The following is a 22403-nucleotide window of genomic DNA, read 5'->3' on the forward strand; positions in this document are numbered from 1 at the left end:
ACCAGGACAGAAAGGTTGGTTTCAATGACGGGGGTCACCTTGTTGGATTTGGCTTTGAACGAGTCGTGCTTTCGAGGTCTTCCTCCCAAAGTTAGCTAAGCCTGTGCTGTAGAAGGTATTCTGCAGAAGTTACTATTTCTTTGTGACAGAACTTCCAGGCGGCTGACGCTCAGTTCTTTCTCGAAGGACCAATCTGCTCCAGCAGGTCTAGGTGAGACATCTTGCTGGCCGCAATGCAAGGGTTCCCTGCTTGTTTAGCATGATGGAATTTCTTTGTCTACAGTCTGATCTTGCAACACACCAGCAAGTGGTCTGCGTCGCAGTCTGCACTATGGTAGGAATGAGTGAAAGGCATGCTGCTGAGGAAGGAGCATCTCACCAGGATCAAGTCCAGCGGTGCCAGTGTGCCTCCAGGACTCCAGGAAACCTTGTGTTGAAACTAGGTCTGGAAGTATGAGTTGGTGTTACATGGATTAAGTTAGGTGCAGAACTTCAACAATTGCTCATTCATCTTGCCCATGCCAATGTGACCTAGGTCGAAGCGCCATGAGTCATGAGCTGCACCCACCCTGGCATTGAAGTGACCCAACCAGGAGAACAGGACGTTCCTTGCCGGGGGTATTCCTGATGGTGGCTGCAAGGTTCATAAAACTCAACCTTTACCTCAAATGTGGAGCACAACATGGGAGCATACACACTGACAAGAGTAACTGGAACTTTGGTGGTGTTGAAGCAAAGAGTAAGAAATCACTCAGATCCATTGCTGCCTGGTTCCACCATCTTCAACAATGTGTTCCTCACTGCAAAGCCCACTCTATGCTCTCTGGGCTTGTCAGGCCCTTCACTTGCTTGAAGCAACTGGTTTTAAGGCTCCAGTAACCCACCTTTGCCCCTTCTCCTGTCAGTAGAAACGGTTCTGCGGGGTTTAATAGCTAAGCCACACATAAAGGCCAAGAGCTGGTCTTGGTTGTCAGAGGCTATTTGAGACACATGCCAATGGGAGCATTTAATAGGTAGTAGGAGCTTGTCCCCATTACCACCCCCAGCAATAATAACCTTTAGCAACCATTGGGATACCACTGCCATTGTGATGTACATCAATGCCATTTTTGACTTTCTGAAAAACATTACACTTTTTGATGTTATTTGAGTATTTTGGGGTGAATTTCCTGTCTCTTTGCTCCACACTCACCTCTGTAGGTGGCGGTAATGCATCTGCCAACCACTATTAAACTTTACACACAACCTGACCCCTTGGCTTTTGATCTTATACCTAGGGAGGCAGCTTGGTTCACAAGAATGATCTGGGAATGGAAGGGCTAACCAATAAGGGGCTATGGAATGAAAGACAGGAAAATATGCAGATGCTGGAAATCCAAGCACAACACACAAAATGCTGAAGGAACTCAATAGGCCAGACAGCATCCGTGGAAAAGAGTAAACAGTCAACGATTCAGGCTTGGACCCTTCACCAGGACTGGAAAAAACATTTTAAACATTTTTTTAATACTGAATGTGGATCTAGCAGGTCAATCTGCTAAGTGGTAAGGTGAATGCTCTGCATTTTGTTCGAGTGAGATATGGAGTATATTGTTTAGCATAACTGTAATGGAGTAGTTAGTGTGATGCTATTACAGCACCAGCAACCCAGGGTTCAATTCCTGCTGCTGTCTGTAAGGACTTCGTATGTTTTCCCCGTGACCATGTGGGTTTCCTCCCATAGTCCAAAGATGTACCGGGTGAGTAGGATAATTGGTCACATCGATGTAATTGGAGTCATAGAACACTACCACACAAAAAACCGGCCCTTCAGCCCACCTAGTCTGTGCCAGACCATTAATCTGTCTAGTGACATTAATCTGCACCTGGACCATAGCCTTCTATATACCTCCTATCCATATACCTATATAAATTTCTGTTAAATGTTAAACTCAAACCTGCATCCACCACATGCGCTGGCTGCTCATTCCAAACTCTCACCACCCTCTGAGAGAAGTTCTCCCTCATATTCCCCTTAAATATTTCACCTTTCACTCTTAACCCATCACCTCTAATTTATTCCCACCCAACCTCAGTGGAAAAGCCTGCTTGCATCTACCCTATCTATTTCAGTTCTGGTCACCTCACTATAGGAAGGATGTGGAAACACAGAACATAGAATAGTACAGCACAGTACAGGCCCTTCGGCCCACAATGTTGTGCCGACCCTTAAACCCTGCCTCCCATATAACCCCCACCTTAAATTCCTCCATATACCTGTCTAGTAGTCTCTTAAATTACACTAGTGTATCTGCCTCCACCACTGACTCAGGCAGTGCATTCCATGCACCAACCACTCTCTGATTAAAAACCCTTCCTCTAATATCCTCCTTCAACTTCCCACCCCTTACCTTAAAGCCATGTCCTCTTGTATTGAGCAGTGGTGCCCTGGGGTAGAGGCGCTGGCTGTCCACTCTATCTATTCCTCTTAATATCTTGTATACCTCTATCACGTCTCCTCTCATTCTCCTTCTCTCCAGAGAGTGAAGCCCAAGCCCCCTTAATCTCTGATCATAATGCATACTCTCTAAACCAGGCAGCATCCTGGTAAATCTCCTCTGTACCCTTTCCAATGCTTCCACATCCTTCCTATAGTGAGGTGACCAGAACTGGACACAGTACTCCAAGTGTGGCCTAACCAGAGTTTTATAGAGCTGCATCATTACCTCACGACTCTTAAACTCTATCCCTCGACTTATGAAAGCTAACACCCCACAAACTTTCTTAAATACCCTATCTACCTGTGAGGCAACTTTCAGGGATCTGTGGACATGTACCCCCAGATCCCTCTGCTCCTCCACACTACCAAGTATCCTGCCATTTACTTTGTACTCTGCCTTGGAGTTTGTCCTTCCAAAGTATACCACCTCACACTTCTCTGGGTTGAACTCCATCTGACACTTCTCAGCCAACTTCTGCATCCTATCAATGTCTCTCTGCAATCTTCAACAATCCTCTACACTATCCACAACACCACTAATCTTTGCGTCATTTGCAAACTTGCCAACCAATCTTTCTACCCCCACATCCAGGTCGTTAACAAAAATCACGAAAAGTAGAGGTCCCAGAACAGATCCCTGTGGGACACCACTAGTCACAACCCTCCAATCCGAATGTACTCCCTCCACCATGACCCTCTGCTTTCTGCAGGCAAGCCAATTCTGAATCCACCTGGTCAAACTTCCCTGGATCCCAAGCCTTCTGATTTTCTGAATAAGCCTACCATGTGGAACCTTGTCAAATGCCTTACTAAAATCCATGTAGATCACATCCACTGCACTACCCTCATCTATATGCCTGGTCACCTCTTCCAAGAACTCTATCAGGCTTGTTAGACATGATCTGCCCCTCACAAAGCCATGCTGACTGTCCCTGATCAGACCATGATTCTCTAAATGCCCAGAGATCCTACCTTTAAGAATCTTTTCCAACAGCTTTCCCACCACAGACGTAAGGCTCACTGGTCTATAATTACCCGGACTATCCCTACTACCTTTTTTGAACAAGGGGACAACATCCGCCTCCCGCCAATCCTCCGGTACCATTCCCGTGAACAACGAGGATATAAAGATCCTAGCTAGAGGCTCAGCAATCTCTTCTCTCGCCTCGTGGAGAAGCCTGGGGAATATTCCGTCAGGCCCTGGGGACTTATCTGTCCTAATGTATTTTAACAACTCCAACACCTCCTCTCCCTTAATATCAACATGCTCCAGAACATCAACCTCACCCATATTGTCCTCATCATCATCAAGTTCCCTCTCATTGGTGAATACTGAAGAGAAGTATTCATTGAGGAGGTCGCTCACTTCCACAGCCTCCAGGCACATCATCCCACCTTTATCTCTAATTGGTCCTACCTTCATTTCTGTCATCATTTTGTTCTTCACATAATTGAAGAATGCCTTGGGGTTTTCCTTTACCCTACTTGCTAAGGCCTTCTCATGCCCCCTTCTTGCTCTTCTCAGCCCCTTCTTAAGTTCCTTTCGTTCTACCCTATATTCCTCAATAGACCCATCTGATCCTTGCTTCCTAAACCTCATGTATGCTGCCTTCTTCCACCTGACTAGATTTTCCACCTCACTTGTCACCCATGGTTCCTTCACCCTACCATTCTTTATCTTCCTCACCGGGACAAATTTATCCCTAACATCCTGCAAGAAGATGGCGGCGCGACGCAGGTCACAGCAGCCAATCCGGTGGTCATATCTGTTATCTGTCAAGGAGAGTGCCATGCTCAATCCTGATTTGATGGAGACGTACGTGAGAGCATGGAGGAACATCAGGTGAAACTTCTGAAATGCCTGCCTCGCTGCTGCTGCTACTGTGTGATCCAGAATCTCTGGAGGGGAAGGCCCCAAATCCTCGGCTTTGCTTGTTGCTCAGCGGCTGGGGTGGGGTCAAAGCACTTGGCAGAGGATGGTGCTCGGTGTTGGAGGGCTGGTCGGAGGCTCAAAGTTTTCGGATGGACTCAGAGTCTGCTGCGGTCGGGTGCTTCCAATGCATCAGCAAGTTTGCAGCGCTTGGAGGTTCATGGCAGGGAGAGTTTCTCCCTGCTACCATCTGCGTGAGATGACGGAGCTATTGGGACTTGAGTCTTTTTTTTACCGTGCCCATGGTCTGCTCTTTATCAAATTACGGTATGGCTTAGCACTGTTGTAACTATATGTTATAATTATGTGGTTTTGTCAGTTTTAGTCTTGGTTTGTCCTGTGTTTCTGTGATATCTTTCTAGAGGAACATTGTATCATTTTTTAATGCATGCATTTCTAAATGACAATAAATGAGGAATGAGTGTCCTCACAATCTAAATATCGACATTTTACATTTCCCTGCAAAAACATCATCCCAATTCACACCCGCAAGATCTAGCCTAATAGCCTCATAATTTGCCCTTCCCCAATTAAAAATTTTCCTGTCCTCTCTGATTATATCCTTTTCCATGATAATGCTAAAGGCCAGGGAACGGTGGACACTGTCCCCCAGATGCTCACCCACTGAGAGATCTGTGACCTGATCCGGTTCATTACCTAATACTAGATCTAGTATGGCATTCTCCCTAGTCGGCCTGTCAAAATACTGTGACAGGGATCCGTCCTGGACACATTTAACAAACTCTGCCCCATCTGAACCATTGAAACTAATCAGGTGCCAATTAGTATTAGGGAAGTTAAAGTCACCCATGATAACAACCCTGTTATTTTTACACCTTTCCAAAATCTGCCTCCCAATCTGCTCCTCGGTATCTCTGCTGCTACCAGGGGGGCCTATAGGATACTTCCAATAGAGTAACTGCTCCCTTCCTGTTCCTGACTTCCACCCATACTGACTATAGAAAGGGTGTACAGGAGATTTACAAGGATGTTGCCTGGATTGGGGAGCATGCCTTATGAGAATAGGTTGAGTGAACTTGGCCTTTTCTCCTTGGAGTGACTGAAAATGAGAGGTGACCTGATAGAAGTGTATAAGATGTTGAGAGGCATTGATCGTGTGGATAGTCAGAGGCTTTTTCCCAGGGCTGAAATGGCTGACACTAGATTGCACAGTTTTGAGGTGCTTAGAAGTAGGTTCAGAGGAGATGTCAGGAGTAAGTTTTTTACACAAAGAGTGATGAATGCATGGAATGGGCTGCCGGCAACGGTGGTGGGGGTGGATACGATGGGGTCTTTTAAGAGACTCTAGGGTAGGCACATGGAGCTTAGAAAAATGGAGGGATATGGGTAACCCTAGGTATTTTCTAAAGTCCTTTCCTTTTTTCACCTATAGCCTGTATTGTGCTGTAGGTTTTCTATTTTAGTATACCCTTCATAATTTTATATACCTCTCATATCTACCCTTAATCTTCTATGTTTCAAGGAATAAAGTCCTAAACTATTCAATCTTTCAATAGTATTAGTCTACAACATCTCATTGTAGATTATCTTTGAGGCACAAATAATTTCAGTGCATAATAAAATTCATTGGCGAATAAAGTGCATAAAACTCACAGCCTGAATCCTGTTGTTACTCAGCTGACTTGTGAACTATTGGGTCTGTACTCACTGGAGTTCAGAAGAATGAAGAGGAGATCTCATTGAGATATTGAACATCTATTGAATATTGGAAGGCCTATATAGGGTGGATGTGGAGAGGATGTTTCCTGTAGTGGGAGAGTCTAGGACCAGGGGGTACGGCCTCAGATCTGAGGGGCATCCCTTTAGAGCAGAGATGAGGAGGAATTTCATAGCCAGAGGTGGTGAATCTGTGGAATTCATTGCCACAGACAGCTGGGGAGGCCAAGTCATTGGGTATATTTAAAGCAGAGTTTGACAGATTTTTGATTAGTCAGGGTGTTAAAGGTGATGAATTGGGTTGAGCATCTGGAGGAAACCACACATGGTCACAGGGAGGATGTACAAACGCCTTAGAGACAGCTTCAGGAATTGAACCCTGATCACTGGCACTGTAATAGTGTTCTGCCAACTGCTACAACACATGTAAAATGCTGGAGGAACTCAGCAGGTCATGCAACTTCAATGGAAACGAATAAACAGTTGGCTGAGACCCTTCATCTTGACCCCAAATGGTAATTGTTTATCATTTCCATAGATACAGCCTGACCTGCTGAGTTCCTCCAGCACTCTGTGTGTGTTGCTCTGGACTTCCAGCATCTGTAGAATCTCTTGAGTAACTGCTACGCTACCTTGCAGATTGGGCTAATCTTTATCTCATGCATCATGAGAGAGGAGCCAGATTAGTACTGTAAAACACAGCTCTGAAACAGCTCCCCCACCCACCCTGTTTAGTGAGGTGGGGAGGGGTGGTGGTGGTAGGAATGAGCCTGTCTTTCCAGGTGGAGTTACTGCACAATACATAAGGTGGAGGGAGTACATCCTTCAGGGGAGTGGGCAGGACAGCTGTTTGACAGCTGGCAACTGTGCAGGATTGGGAGTGCGGGCAACATTGGGTTAATTCTGTATTTAGTGATAGATATGCAGGAAAATGCAAAAATGATTGAAGAACAAAAGGAGTTGAGACCTGTTTCTAGGCTACAATGTTCTATGACTCTGAGCACCTTAATGGTCCCAGAACACATTCTGCACAATCAGGAAAGCTCACCAATGCTTCTACTTTTTGAGTTGAATTCAATTGACTGTATTTCTTACATCCTTTACATACATGAGGAGTAAAAATCTTTACATTACATCTCCATCTAAGTGTGCAATGTGCAATCATAGTAACTTATAATAAATAGAACAGTCAATGTAACATAAAATACACTCAAATCCATGAATTAATCAGTCTGACGGCCCGGCGGAAGAAGCTGTCCCAGAGCCTGTTGGTCCTGACTTTTATGCTGCGGTACCGTTTCCCGGATGGTAGCAGCTGGAATAGATTGTGGCTGGGGTGAACTAGGGTCTCCAATGATCCTTCCGGCCTTTTTTACACACCTGTCTGTAAACGTCCTGAATCATGGGACAACTGCAGACGCGCTGGGCTGCTCGCACCACTCTCTGCAGAGTCCTGTGATTAAGGGAAGTACAGTTCCCATACCAGGCAGTGATGCAGCTGGTCAGGATGCTCTCAATTGTGCCCCTGTAGGAAGTTCTTAGAATTTGGGGGCCCATACCAAACTTCCTCAACCGTCTGAGGTGAAAGAGGTGCTATTGTGCCTTTTTCACAACACAGCTGGTGTGTACAGACCACGTGAGGTCCTCGGTGATGGAGATGCCGTGGAACTTAAAGCTGTTTACCCTCTCAACCCCAGATCCATTGATGTCAATAGGGGTTAGCCCATTTCCATTCCTCCTGTAATCCACAACCAGCTCCTTTGTTTTTGTGACATTGAGGGAGAGGTTATTTTCTTGACAACACTTTGACAGAGACATGACTTCTTCCCTGAAGTCCACCTGATTATTTTTTGAGATAAGGCCAATCAGGGCAGTGTCGTCGGCAAATTTAATTAGCAGATTGGAGCTGTGGGTGGCGACACAGTCATGGGTATACAGAGTAAAGGAGGGGACTTAATCCACAGCTATGAGGGGTTCCTGTATTGAGAGTTAGAGGGGTGGAGATGAGGGAGCCCACTCTTACCACCTGCCAGCGATCTGACAGTAAGTCCAGGATCCAGCTGCACAAGACAGGGTCAAGGCCAAGGTCTCTGAGCTTCTTGTCGAGCCTGGAACTATGGTGTTGAATGCTGAACTGTAGCCCAAGAACAGTGGGCACGTGGCCAAGTGGTTAAGGCATTGGACTAGTGACCTGAAGGTCGTGAGTTCGAGCCCCAGCCGAGGGAACGTGTTGTGTCCTTGAGCAAGGCACTTAATCACACATTGCTCTGCGACGACACTGGTGCCAAACTGTATGGGTCCTAATGCCCTTCCCTTGGACAACATTGGTATCGTGGAGAGGGGAGACTTGCAGCATGGGCAACTGCTGGTGGTCCAGACAACCTTGCCCAGGCCTGCACCCTGGAGAGTTAAGGCTTTTCCAGGTGCAGATCCATGGTCTCGCAAGACTAATGGATGCCTTTAAATTAGCTCAAGAACAGCATTCTCAGATAAGCATCCTTCTTCATCAAATGTGTAAGGATGGTATGTAGAGCAGTAGCTATTGTGTCGTCTGTCGATCGGTTGGGTCAGTAGGTGAATTGTAGGGGTCCAGTGTGGGTGGTAGCAAACTGCAGATGTAATCCTTGACCAGCCTCTCAAAGCATTTGCTTATTATTGAGGTGAGTGCCACAGGACACCAGTCGTTCAGGTGTGTTACCTTGGTCTTTTTTGTTACAGAGACAATAGTGGATGTTTTGAAGCAGGAGGTCACGCTACACTGGGACAGGGAGAGATTAAAAATGTCAGTAAACACACCTGCCAGTTGTGCCGCGCACTCTGAGTACCCACCCTGAGATGCTGTCTGGTCCTGCAGCCTTGTTGGAAACATCTGCGTACCTCAGTCTCAGAGATGACCAGGTTGCAAGTTGTGGCAGTGGCTTTCCTCGGAGGCTCAGAGTTTTCAAGCTTGGAGAGGCTGAAGGGAGCTGGACTTTGCAAATCCATACTTACGTCATTCTACATTTGCGCGGTAGAGAGCATCCTAACAAGCTTCACCACTGCATGTTATGGAAACTGTACTGCAGCAGACAGGAAGTCTCTACAGCGGTAGTCTAAACTGCCCAATGCATCACCGGCAACTGCCTACCCGCCACCAATGACAGATATACAGAAAGGTGCCAGGAAAGGGCCAGTAACATCATGAAGGATCCCACCTACCCACCCTGCTCATGGATTGTTTGTCGCATTCCCATCAAAGAAGAGGCTACGTAGCATCCATTCTAGGACCAACGACTGATCAGCACCTCCATCCACTAACCCACCCCTCCACACCGCCAACCACCACTATTTTATCATTTCCTGTCAGTTACCTTAGATACAGACACATCTGTGCCTAACGTCACTTTATTGACATACAATCAATCTATGAGTACAAATATATGTAGACATACATGCACTACCGTGGGGGGTGTGGGGTGACACAGCAGAGTAGTGGTTAGCATGACACTGTAACAGGTCGGGGCATTGGATTTTGGAGTTCAATTCCTGTCTCCTCTATAAGAATGTTCTTCCTGTGAGTGAGTGGGTTTCCTCTGGGTTCTCCAGTTTCCTCCCACAATCCACAGACATTCTGGTTAGTAGGTTAATTGGTCATTGTAAATTGTCCTGTGATTAGGCTAGGGTTCAGTTGGTGGGTTGCTGGGAGGTGCAGCTTGTTCGGCCAGAAGGGCCTGTTCGGCAAGGTATCTCTAAATAAATAAATAATCACAGTTAACACATTTGCACAGTTTCTTGTCTTCCATGCTCTTGCATTGATCCTGTTTAGACCATAAGACCAAGACAAAAGAGCAGAAGTCGGCCATTCAGCCCATCGAGTCTGCTCCATTTTATCATGAGCTGATCCATTCTCCCATTTAGTCCCACTCCCCCACCTTCTCACCATAACCTTTGATGCCCTGGCTACTCAGATACCTATCAATCTCTGCCGTAAATACACCCAATGACTTGGCCTCCACTGCTGCCCGTGGCAACAAATTCCATAGATTCACCACCCTCTGACTAAAAAAATTTCTTCCCATTTCTGTTCTGAATGGGCGTCCTTCAATCCTTAAGTCATGCCCTCTCGTACTAGACTCCCCCATCATGGGAAACAACTTTGTCACATTCACTCTGTCCATGCTTTTCAACATTCGAAATGTTTCTATGAGGTCCCCCCTCATTCTTCTAAACTCCAAGGAATACAGTCCAAGAGCGGACAAACGTTCCTCATATGTTAACCCTCTCATTCCCAGAATCATTATAGTGAATCTTCTCTGTACCCTCTCCAACGTCAGCACATCCTTTCTTAAATAAGGAGACCAAAACTGCCCACAGTACTCCAAGTGAGGTCTCACCAGTGCCTTATAGAGCCTCAACATCAGATCCCTGCTCCTATACTCTATTCCTCTAGAAATGAATGCCAACATTGCATTTGCCTTCTTCACAACCGACTCAACCTGGAGGTTAACTTTAAGGGTACCCTGTACGAGGACTCCCAAGTCCCGTTGCATCTCCGAACTTTGAATTCTTTCCCCATTTAAATAATAGTCTGCCCGTTTATTTCTTCTGCCAAAGTGCATAACCATACACTTTCCAACATTGTATTTCATTTGCCACTTCTTTGCCCATTCTTCCAATCTATCCAAGTCTCTCTGCAAACTCTCCGTTTCCTCAGCACTACCAGCCCCTCCACCTATCTTCGTATCATCAGCAAACTTAGCCATAAAGCCATCTATTCCATAATCCAAATCGTTGATGTACAATGTAAAAAGAAGCGGCCCCAACACGGACCCCTGTGGAACACCACTGGTAACCGGCAGCCACCCAGAACAGGATCCCTTTATTCCCACTCTCTGTTTTCTGCCAATCAGCCAACGCTCTATCCACGTATGTAACTTTCCTGTAATTCCATCGGCTCTTATCTTGTTAAGTAGCCTCATGTGTGGCACCCTGTCAAAGGCCTTCTGAAAATCCAAATATTCAACATCCACTCATCTCCCTTGTCTAGCCTACTTGTAATTTCCTCAAAAAATTGTAATAGGTCTGTCAGGTGGGATTTTCCTTTAAGGAATCTATGCTGAGTTCTGCCTATCTTGTCATATGCCTCCAGGTACTCCGTAACCTCATCCTTGACAATCGACTCCAACAACTTCCCAACCACCTATGTCAAGCTAACAGGTCTATAATTTCCTTTTTGCTTCCTTGCCCCCTTCTTAAATAGCGGAGTGACATTTGCAATCTTCCAGTCCTCCGGAACCATGCCAGAATCTATCGACTTTTGAAAGATTTAGTTACTGTTCTGTAGATTTGCTGAGTATGCCTGCAGGAAAAAGAATCTCAGGGTTGTACGTGGTGACATGTAGTCTAATAGTGCATTATACTTTAAACTTTAATCTTATGTATTTTTATTTTTTTGTGTTTGTTATGTTTATTATATTGTTTTATTATGCTGTATTGGATCTGGAGTAACAATCATTTTGTTCTCCTTTAAACTTGTGCACTGAAGAATGACAATAAACTATCTTGAATCTTGAAAATGACCTCACAGCTCTTTACTGGAACTACTTGTATCCTTTATTTTACCCATCTTTTCAAAAGTTAAGAGAATTTGGATAGAAAGGTGGCTGAGGAAAAGATTGGCCACGTTTGATTGGCATTTAACTAGGTGGCTGAGAAGCTAGTTCTGGGGACAGGGCTTCAGGTTCTTGGATTATTGGGATCTCTTGGGAGGGAGAAGATGGCGGCGCGACGCAGCGCGCGCAGCCTCTCCAGTGAAATGATATCGTATTTGTTAAATAGGGTACTGTGCACAATTCTGATTTGATGGAGACAGCCGTGAGAGCACGGAGGAACATCTGGAGTAACTTCTGAAATGCCCAGTTCGCTGCTGCTGCTACTGTGCAATCGAGAATCTCCGGAGGGAACGCCCCTAAATCCTCGACTTTGCCTGCTGCTGGCGACCGGGGTGGGGGTTGAAGCGTTCGGCAGAGATGGTGCTCGGTGCTCGAAGTTTTCGGACGACTCAGAGTCGGACTGTGGTCGGACATGGCAGGGAGAGTTTTCTTCCTTCTCCCGTCTGCGTGAGATGTGGGACTTGAGAGACTTTGACTTTTTTACCGTGCTCACGGCCTGTTCTTCATCAAGTTACAGTATTGCTTGCACTGTTGTAACTATATGTTATAATTATGTGGTTTTTGTCAGTTTTTCAGTCCTGGTCTGTCCTGTGTTTCTGTGATATCACACTGGAGGAATATTGTATCATTTCCTAATGCACGCATTACTAAATGACAACAAAAGAGGACTGCGTGTCCTCATAATCTAATCTAATCTTCTGGGGGAGTTACAAAAGAGATGGGTTGCACCTGAACCTAAGAGGGACCAATATTCTGAAGGGCACATTTATTAGAGCTGTTGGGGGTGGGGGGGGGGTTAAACTAACTACACAGTGGCATGCGAACTGGAGTGAAGGGACTCAGGATGGGACAGATGGTAAAAAAAAATCAAAGTTAGCATGCAGTCAGACTGTCAGGAAGGGCAGGCAGATGATACGATAAAATTGCAGTCAGTGGGGTGAGTATCAGTGCATTAGGGAAGCAAAATCAAAAAAACGTAGCAAATACAACATACCAAGTGTTATATCTCAATGCATGGAGTATAAGAAATAACATGGATGATCTTGTTGCACTATTACAGATTGTCAGGTATGATGCTGTGACCATCACCGAATCGTGGCTGAAGGATGCTTGTAGTTGGAAACTGAATGTCCAAGGTTACACGTTATATCAGAGGGATAGGAAAGTAGGCAGAGAGGTTGCCATGGCTCTGCATCAAATCAGTAGAAAGATATGACATAGGATTGGAAGATGTTGAATCCTTGTGGGTTGAGTTAAGAAACTGCAAGGGTAAAAGGACCCTGATGGCAGTTATATACAGGCCTTCCAATAGTAAGATGGGATGTGGGCCACAGATTACAATGGGAAGTAGAAAGGGTGTGTCAAAAGGGCAATGTTATGATAGTCATGGAGATTTCAGCATGCAGGTCGATTGGGAAAATCAGGTTGGAAATTGATCTCAAGAGAGTGATTTTGTTGATTGACTATGACATGGTTTGTTTTGAAGATTGTTGTTTAGCCTACTGGGGAATCAGCTATACGAACTGCTGGTGACTAGGGAGCTTAAGGTAAAAGAACCCTTAGGAGATACTGATCACAATATGGTTGAGTTCAACTTGAAATTTGATAGGGAGAAAGTAAAGTCTGATGTAGCAGTCTTTCAGTGGAGTAAAGGAACCTACAGTGGTATGACAGAGGAGTTGGCCAAAGTAAATTGGAAGGAGATGCTGGCAGGGATGACAGCAGAGCAGCAATGGCTTGAGTTTCTGGGAAAAATGAGGAAGGTGCAGGATAGAAGTATTCCAAAAATAAAGAATTACTCAAATGGTAAAACAGTACAACTGTGGCTGACAAGGGGAGTCAAAGCTATTGTAAAAGCAAAAGAAAGGACGTACAACAATGCAAAAATTAGCGGGAAGTTAGAGGATTGGGAGGCTTTTAAAAGTCTACAGAAAGCAACTAGAAGAATCATTAGGAGGGAAAAGATGAAATATGAAAGCAAGCTAGCAAACAATACCAAGGAGGATACAAAAAGCTTTTACAAGCATATAAAAAATAAAAGAGAAATGAAAGTAGATATAGGGCAGCTAGAAAATGAGGCCGGAGAAATAATAATGGGGGACAAGGAGATGGTAGATGAACTAAATGAGTATTTTTCATCAGTCTTCACTGTGGAAGACACTAGCACTGTGCTAGGTGTTGAAAAATGTGAGGAAAGAGAAGCGTGTGCAGTTACTATTATAAGGTGCCCAAAAATCTGAAAGACCTAAAGGTACATAAGTCACCTGGACCAGATGAAATGCACCCTAGTGTTCTGAAAGAGGTAGCAGTAGAGATTGTGGCAACATTTATAATGATCTTTCAAGAATCATTGGACTCTGGCGTGATGCCAGAGGACTCAAAAGCAGCAGAAAGGAAATTACAGACCAGTTAGCTTGACCTCAGGAAGATGTTGAAGTCAATTGTTAAGGGTAAGGCTCTGGGGTACTTGGTGGCACAAGACAAGACAAAGTCAGCATGGTTTCCTTAAGGGAAAATCTTGCTCGGAATCCTGTTGGAATTTTTGAGGAGATTACAACTAGGACAGATAAAGGGGATGCAGTGGATGTTGCATATTTGGATTTTCAGAAGGCCTTTGACAAGGTGCCACACATGACGCTGCTTACCAAGTTAAGAGTCCATGGTATACAGGGAAGTTACTAGCATGGTTAGAGTATTGGCTAATTGGTAGGAGGCAGAGAACTGGAATAAAAGGATCCTTTACTGATTGGCTGCCAGTGACTAGTGATGTTCCACAGGGGTCACTGTTGGGACCACTTCCTTTTATGCTGTATATAAATGATTTTGATGATGGAATAGATGGCTTTATTGTCAAGTTTGCAGATAATATGAAGATTAGTGGAGGGGCAGGTAGTGTTGAGGAAGCAGGAAGGCATCAGGACTTAGACAAACTAGGAGAATTGGCAAGAAAGTGGCAAATTAAATATAATATTGGAAAATGCATTTTGGTCAAAAAATAAATGTGCAGACTATTTTCTAAATGGGGAGAAAATCCAAAAATCTAAGATGTAAAGGGCAACTTGCAGGTAGAGTCGGTAGTGAGGAAGGCAAATGCAATGTTAGCATACATTTCAAGAGTTCTAGAATATAAGAGTAGGGATGTGATGCTGAGGCCTTATAAGGCACTGGTGAGGCCTCCCTTTGAGTTTTGTGGGCTTCTTATCTAAGAAAAGATATGCTGGCATTGGAGAGGGTTTTCAGGAAGATCACAAGAATGATTCTAGGAATGAAAGGGAGGAGTGTGGGAGGATCGTTTGATGGCTCTGGGCCTGTACTCACTAGAATTTAGAAGGCTGAGACCTTATTGAAACCTTTTGAATGTTGAATGCTCTAGACAAAGTAGATATGAAAAGGATATTTCCCATTGAGGGGTAGTCTGGGACAAGAAGGCACGTTTAAGGCAGAGCTTGATAGGTCTTGATTGGATATGGAGAGAAGGACAGCGAATGGGCCTGAGAAGGGAAAAAAAGATCAGCCACAAACAAATGGCAGAACAGACTTGATGGGCCAATTGGCCTATATCTATATCTAATGGTCTGTTGGTGTTACGTTATTCAGAGCAGGACAAGAGACCAAATGCCCTGCTCCTGTGCCTGTATTTGATGTTCATGTGTATACTGCTCTTTCAAGGCTGAGATGAATGCAAATGATAATTATGATCCTTGTTGCATTCACAGGATACAATACAATCAGAATTACCATGATACTGAACATTTGGTGACAGTTTCAAAACAGAACAAGACATAGCTCCTTAAGATAGTAGAGCAGAATTCAGTCACTGAGCCCATCGAGTTTGCTCTGCCATTCTTTCATGGCTGATTCATTATGCTTCTCAATCCCATTCTCCGCTCCCCTCACCCCCTTAACCTTTGGCACTCTGACTGATCAAGAAACTATCAGCCTCCACTTTAAATATACCCAATGTCTTGGCCTCTACAGCTGCCTGGCAATGAATTCTATAGATTTACCACCCTCAGGCCAACCTCCTTATTACTGTTCCAAAGGGACAACCTTCTACTCTGAGGCTGTGCTCTCTGGTCCTAGACTCCCTCATTATTGGAAACATCCTCTCCGTATCCACTCTCTCCAGATCTTTCAGTATTCAGTTAGTGGTCCCATCTCCTGCTCTTTCCCCAAAGTTATGGAAATTATTTTCCTTAATTTCTAATTGACTGATTATCTCAACAAGAGACGAGCTCTATACTACACCTGCCTTTCAGTTCTTCCTTCCTATCTCTTGCTTAAAGATTGAACCTGTGCTGAAAACTCTGTAAGGGATCAGGAGTTTGGGCGGCAGACAGGAATGGAATTGATGTTTTGTGTCAGGCATTCATCACAACTTGGTGAGAAGAGAACCACCTGGTTAATCTGCAGAGAAGAGTCAAGGTAATAGGCTGCAGAACAGAGTCAATAAGGTCACAGTCTGTAAACATGAAACTGGAACAAAATCAATCCAGAAACAATTTGAAATGTAATTGCAAACGGTTAGTGTAATGCTTTACAGTGCCCGCTCTAACATCAGGGTTCAAATCCCACTGCTGTCTGTAAGGAGTTTGTACGTTCTCTCTATGACTACATGGGTTTCCTCCCTCATTCCAAAGACACAATTAACATAGGGTTAGGAAGTTGTCTATCTGTCTCTCTAGGTACCATATCCGATGCAGACTTTGGTGACCATGGTTTTCCATATAGATATATCCTTCATTTTTTGGATGACTTCCATTTCCTCGATGTGTAGCCACCTGGCTATGCTTTTGATGTACATAAGCCGAGGTCTTCCTCTAGGTTTGCTCCCCTCAATCTTTCCAGAGAGTATGAGTTTTTCTAGTTCATCTTTCCGCATGATGTGTCCTAGGAATCTGAGTTGTCTTTCTCTTATTGTTGGTATGAGTGATCAAACTGCTTGGGCTCTTCTGAAAAACTTCTTCATTTGATGTGTGTGTGGTCCATGATATTTGTAACCTTCTCCTGTAGAACCATAATTCAGCTGCTTCTAGTCTCTTTTCCATTGCTGGAGAAATGGTCCAACATTCACTTCCATAAGTCAGGATAGAATAAATGTAATAATAGTAAGTTGTAGGCATCCTATATGGCATTGGAAGAATGACGACATTTGTAGGTGGCCCCTACAAGTGATACGTTTGACTATGTCTTGATGCACATGAGACAAATAAAGTGATCTTTAATTGTTCAGAAAGGTTCAACCATTCCTGTTCTAAAATAAGAGGTAGAGGTTTGAAATCGTTAAGCCTGAAGACGTTTGTGCTGGCACTGGATTCATTGGAGGATTATAGGAGGCTGAAAACAAAAGACCGAGATGAGGTGAAGGAATTGACAGTGAATTAAAAGCTCAAAGCTATCTCTGTGTACTGAACAAAGGTGCTTTTAGTTTCTCTAGTGCAGAAGAGACGAGATTGTGAAAACCAAATGAACAAGGATATTCAGGAATATCGGAGCAGGAGTCTCCAGAATGCCACAAACCCACCAATCATTCAATGTGATCGTGGCCGATCTATCCCAGGCCTCAATCCGATACACCAAATCCCACTGCCCTCAATCTGCCAAAGAATTTTCCAGTGGCCAATCATTTCAATTCCTATCCTGATCCCAACATGTCACACCACGGTGTTAGAACGATCAGACACTCTCAGGGTGGAGGAGCAACATCTCATATTCATTTCATCAATGTAGCCTCTAATCTGATGGCGTTAGCATTAATTTCTCTAACTTCTGGTAATTTCCTCCCCCTTCCCCTTTTTATTTCCTCATTCTGGCCTTTTACCTCTTCTCCTCACCTGCTTATCATCACCCCCTGTGCCCCTCCTCCTTCCCTGTCTTCCATGGGCCACTCTCCTATCCTATCAGATTCCTTCTTCTCCCGTCTATTGCCTTTCTACCCATTACCTCTCACCACCGCCCCCTCCTTCCCCATCTACCTTAGAAACATAGAAAAACTACAGCACAAAACAGGCCCTGCGGCCCACAAAGTTGCGCCAAACATGTCCCTACCTTAGAAATTACTAGGCTTACCTGTAGCCTCTATTTTTCTAAGCTCCATGTACCTATTCAAAAGTCTCTTAAAAGACCCTATCGTATCCGCCTCCACCACCGTTGCCGGCAGCCCATTCCACGTACTCACCACTCTCTGAGTGAAAAACTTACCCCTGACATCTCCTCTGTACCTACTCCCCAGCACCTTAAACCTGTGTCCTCTTGTGGCAACCATTTCAGCCCTGGGAAAAAGCCTCTGACTATCCACATGGTCAATACCGCTCATCATCTTATACACCTCTATCAGGTCACCTCTCATCCTCTGTCACTCCAAGGAGAAAAGCCCGAGTTCACTCAACCTATTCTCATAAGGCATGCTCCCCAATCCAGGCAATATCCTTGTAAATCTCCTCTGCACCCTTTCTATGGCTTCCACATCCTTCCTGTAGTGAGGCGACCAGATCTGAGCACAGTACTCCAAGTGTGGTCTGACCAGGGTCCTATAAAGCTGCAACATTACCTCTCAGCTCCTAAATTCAATTCCATGATTGATGAAGGCCATTACACCATACGCCTTCTTCATTTTTAAATCTTTTTATTACCATACACCTTCTTAACCAGAGTCAACTGGTGCAGCTGCTTTGAGCGTCCTATAGACACGGACCCTTCTCCATGGATTGTCACGTTGTCATGGTGGAGAAGCTTGTGTGGTCCTGTGATCCCAAGAGCAATGCCGTCTGGAGCTATGCTCCTGGTAGGGTCACCCATGGCGGTAAGCTCAAGGGTGAGGTCCCTGACAAAGAACAATCCAATCACGACCTCAACAGTGGAACAGACAGATGAAGTTACTTTGACCTCAACGGCTGTGAAGGCGGTTGAAGGCTGCAACAAATCCATCAGCTCCAATCATCGTGGTTTCCATGCCGTTGGAATCAGTTGGTTGATTTATGAAATATCGTGTGCTTCTTGGAGTGCAACATCAAGTAACATGCTAAACAAATACACACACAAGCGTCTTCGCTCTGTGGGCCACTTCTAGCCACTTGAGAGCTCATAAATAGATCAATGGAACGAAGACCATCATCCTCGACCTTGAGGGATAGCTACGACGACGACAATGGACTCAGACCCCAAGATCTCTCTGATCCTCCACACTGCCAAGAGTCTTACCATTAATACTATATTCTGCCATCATATTTGACCTACCAAAATGAACCACTTCACACTTATCTGGGTTGAACTCCATTTGCCACTTCTCAGCCCAGTTTTGCATCCTATCACTGTAACCTCTGACAGTCCTCCACACTATCCACAAACCTCCAACCTTTATGTCATCAGCAAACTTACTAACCCATCCCTCCACTTCCTCATCCAGGTCATTTATAAAAATCACGAAGAGTAAGGGTCCCAGAACAGATCCCTGAAGCACACCACTGGTGACCAACCTCCATGCAGAATATGACCCGTCTACAACCACTCTGCCTTCTGTGGGCAAGCCAGTTCTGGATCCACAAAGCAATGTCCCCTTGGATCCCATGCCTCCTTACTTTCTCAATAAGCCTTGCATGGGGTACCTTATCAAATGCCTTGCTGAAATCCATATACACTACATCTACTGCTCTTCCTTCATCAATGTGTTTAGTCACATAAAAATAACCTTCTTATTCTAGCTTCTAGCCCCTTCCATTCCAGTCCTGATGACGGGTCTCTGCCCAAAAAAGTTGAAAGTTTATTCATTTCCATTGATGCTGCCTGACCTGCTGAGTTTTTCCAGCATTTTGTGTATGTTGCTCTGGACTTGCAGCATCTGCAGAACCTCGTGTCTTTAATTTCTTGTACTGGGCAGCTTGCACAACTCTTTGAGGCAGAGAATTCTAGAGGCACACTACCACAAGAAATTTCTTCGTAGCATGGTTTAAAATTCTCGAGTAGTGAAAATATTTTGGTATCTACTCTATCGTGCCTCCTCATGTTTCACCTTGATCACCCATCATTCTTCGAAAAAGAATACAGAGCCAGATTCGCTGAACACTGGATTCTATTTTAATTAATACTTTAAGACTCTACGAAGTCACATTGCTTAAAATACTGGTACACAGAAGTGCAATCAATTTTGCAGTGAATTGGTAAGTTTTAAGGCAGGGTGGGAGCCAGGCTTCCAGGCTGCTGTGGGGAGAGTGCAAAACTGTGGACTCCATCAGTCAGATGCCAAACCATCAGATTACTGAACCACTAAATGCAAATTGAACAGGCTTTGCTGTTAACCATACAGATTCCTTAAGGTTGTCATAGCTGGGGGGGGGTGTGGTTGGGAGTAGTGGGGATGAGGTCCCACTACCGATTAAATGCTCCTAAAGGCATGCTTCTCAAATAGCCTCTGACAACCAAGTCCAGCTCCTGACCTTCACTTGTGGCTTTGTCAGTAGAACTGTTTATACTGACAGGGAGAAGGGGCAAAGGCAGGTTACTGGTGCCTTATAAACAATCATTTTGGGCAGATGGGGCTCGTCAGTCGTGGGTGTCAGCTCATCTAGAAGGAAATCTTCGAAGGTAAACCCTGAGGAAATTTCTGTAGCTGGAATCCCTAAGGTAGCCCTATATTGAGTTGCACACTGACTGACAACTTCTGTAATGCCAGTGGTGCAAGACTCTATCGGTCTTTGCCATTTTCTTTGGATTCATTAACTGCATGGAGAATGCCTGGCTCTCCATATCGTACTGCCCTGGCTTGCATATGACAGCTAGGACATAACATCCATGGTTGACCTCAACCAACAGAGGGCCTCAATGGAAACAAGACTCAATGGAACACTCTGCCAATGGTGGTAGTAGAGGCAGATACAGTCGGGGCATTTAAGAAACTCTTAGATAGGCACATGGATGATATAAAAATGGAGGGGTATGTAGGAGGGAAAGTTTAGATTGATTTTAGTGTAGATTAAAAGTTTAGCACAGCATTATTGGCCAAAAGGGCCTGTACTGTGTTGTACTGTCCTCTGTTCAAAATGCTGGAGGATTGGTTGGGGGGGGGGGGTGGGGGAATAAATGGTGGATGTTTCAGGCCGAGACCCTTCATCAGACAAATGGGATTAGCGTAGATGAGCATCATCAACAGCATGGAGAGTCTTAGCCACCTCATTTCTGAGCCGTATATTTCCATATTTAATGAACAGTCATTCATATGAACAGATGTTAAAGTTCTTTTGCAAATTTATTTGTAGCACTAAATATAAAGACCTGGTTCAAGACCATCTTCACTTTGGCTGGTGCTGTTGTCGCTCCTCACTAGTTATCTGGCTTACCTAGCTTCTTTGCCAACTGTGACAGCAGATCACTGCAGGATTTCTGTTGAAGAACACATTGTTTAAATTACCCCATTTTCTACAGCATAAACAACAAAATTATTTCTGTTTTCTTGGAGACTGCCTACAAAAAGTACTGGATACAGCCCAGTCCGTCACAGATAAAACCCTCCCCATCATTGAACACATCTACACAGAACATTGTCACAGGAAAGCAGCATTCATCATCGGGCACCCCACCACCAAGGTCATGCTCTCTTCTTGCTGGTGCCATCAGAAAGAAGGTACGGGAACAGTTTCACACAGGCAGATTCAGGAACAGTTACTATCCCTCAACTATCAGGCTCTTGAACCAGAGGGGATAACTTCACTTACTCCATCACTATTCCCACAACCTAAGGACTCCCTTTCAAGGACTCGTCATCTAATGATCTCAATACTTACTTTTATTTATTTACTATTTTCTTGTTTTTTTTTGTTTCTTAGTATTTACTGTGAATGTCCACAAGAAAAAGAAACTTAGGGTTGTATATGGTGATATATATGTACTTTGTTAATAAATTTATTTTGAACATTGAAGGAGACAGGTTCTGTTCATTTTTGCTGTTAATTATATGTTAGCAGTTCAGACCAACTGTTTGCTGGGAGTTATTCCCTGTTTATTTGGAGTGCCTTTCATCAGTGGGTCCAGAAACGGTGTGCAAATGGAGGCTTTTTGGCTTCTTGTACAGGTACATACCTCTAATGGGAGGAAAAAGGCATTTGAAATTAAAAAATGCTATTACAAATCTCATCATTTTCTTTTATATGCTTTGATATCTCATCTAGAATTTTTAGCCTCAATAAGGAGGCATCTGGGTGAAGAAACAACAATGGGGCATCATGGTAGCATAGTAGTTAGTGCAATGTTATTACAGCTTGGGGCATTGGCGTTCAGTTCAATTCCGGTGCCTTCTGTTTGTACTTTCCTCCTCTGGGTGCTCCAGCTTCTTGCCACAGTCAAAAGACGTACCAGGATTAGCAGGTTAATTGGCCATTGCAAATTGTCCTATGATTAGGCCAGCGTTAAAGTGATGAGTTACTGGGCGGCACGGATCATTGGGCAGAATGGATGTTCAGTGCTGTATGTCCAAATAAATAATATTGAAGATGGTTCTTTTCATTTTGCCTCCCTGTTCCAATTAACTGTATTTGTAGATAGTTTAAGCTCTTTGGCATTACAGTAGTTACCTTTATTTAACATGTGCACATGCATGCACTTGCAAACTCATCCCAATTGCCTCTAAATTGGTGAGGAGGTATCCAACAACATGAAGATCACTGTGGCTTTTTAC

The 22403-nt window shown here is 44.4% G+C and overlaps 2 protein-coding genes across 2 annotated transcripts in view; both read right to left on the reverse strand.

Moving 5' to 3' along the window:
• The window catches only part of st8sia5 (ST8 alpha-N-acetyl-neuraminide alpha-2,8-sialyltransferase 5), a 116440-nt gene extending 95395 nt beyond the window's left edge, over positions 1 to 21045 (reverse strand). The window contains exon 1 of the mRNA XM_063042585.1: positions 21005 to 21045. The gene's annotated coding sequence lies outside the window, so the exon portion shown is untranslated. The remainder of the gene's footprint in view (positions 1 to 21004) is intronic.
• The window catches only part of pias2 (protein inhibitor of activated STAT, 2), a 111325-nt gene continuing 108720 nt past the window's right edge, over positions 19799 to 22403 (reverse strand). Inside the window, exon 14 of the mRNA XM_063042578.1 lies at positions 19799 to 21112. Within this exon, the coding sequence (XP_062898648.1) occupies positions 21053 to 21112 (60 nt within the window). The 3' untranslated portion in view covers positions 19799 to 21052. The remainder of the gene's footprint in view (positions 21113 to 22403) is intronic.

This window comes from Mobula hypostoma, chromosome 3 (assembly GCF_963921235.1).
Source record: "Mobula hypostoma chromosome 3, sMobHyp1.1, whole genome shotgun sequence".
NCBI classification, from domain to species: Eukaryota; Metazoa; Chordata; class Chondrichthyes; order Myliobatiformes; family Myliobatidae; genus Mobula; species Mobula hypostoma.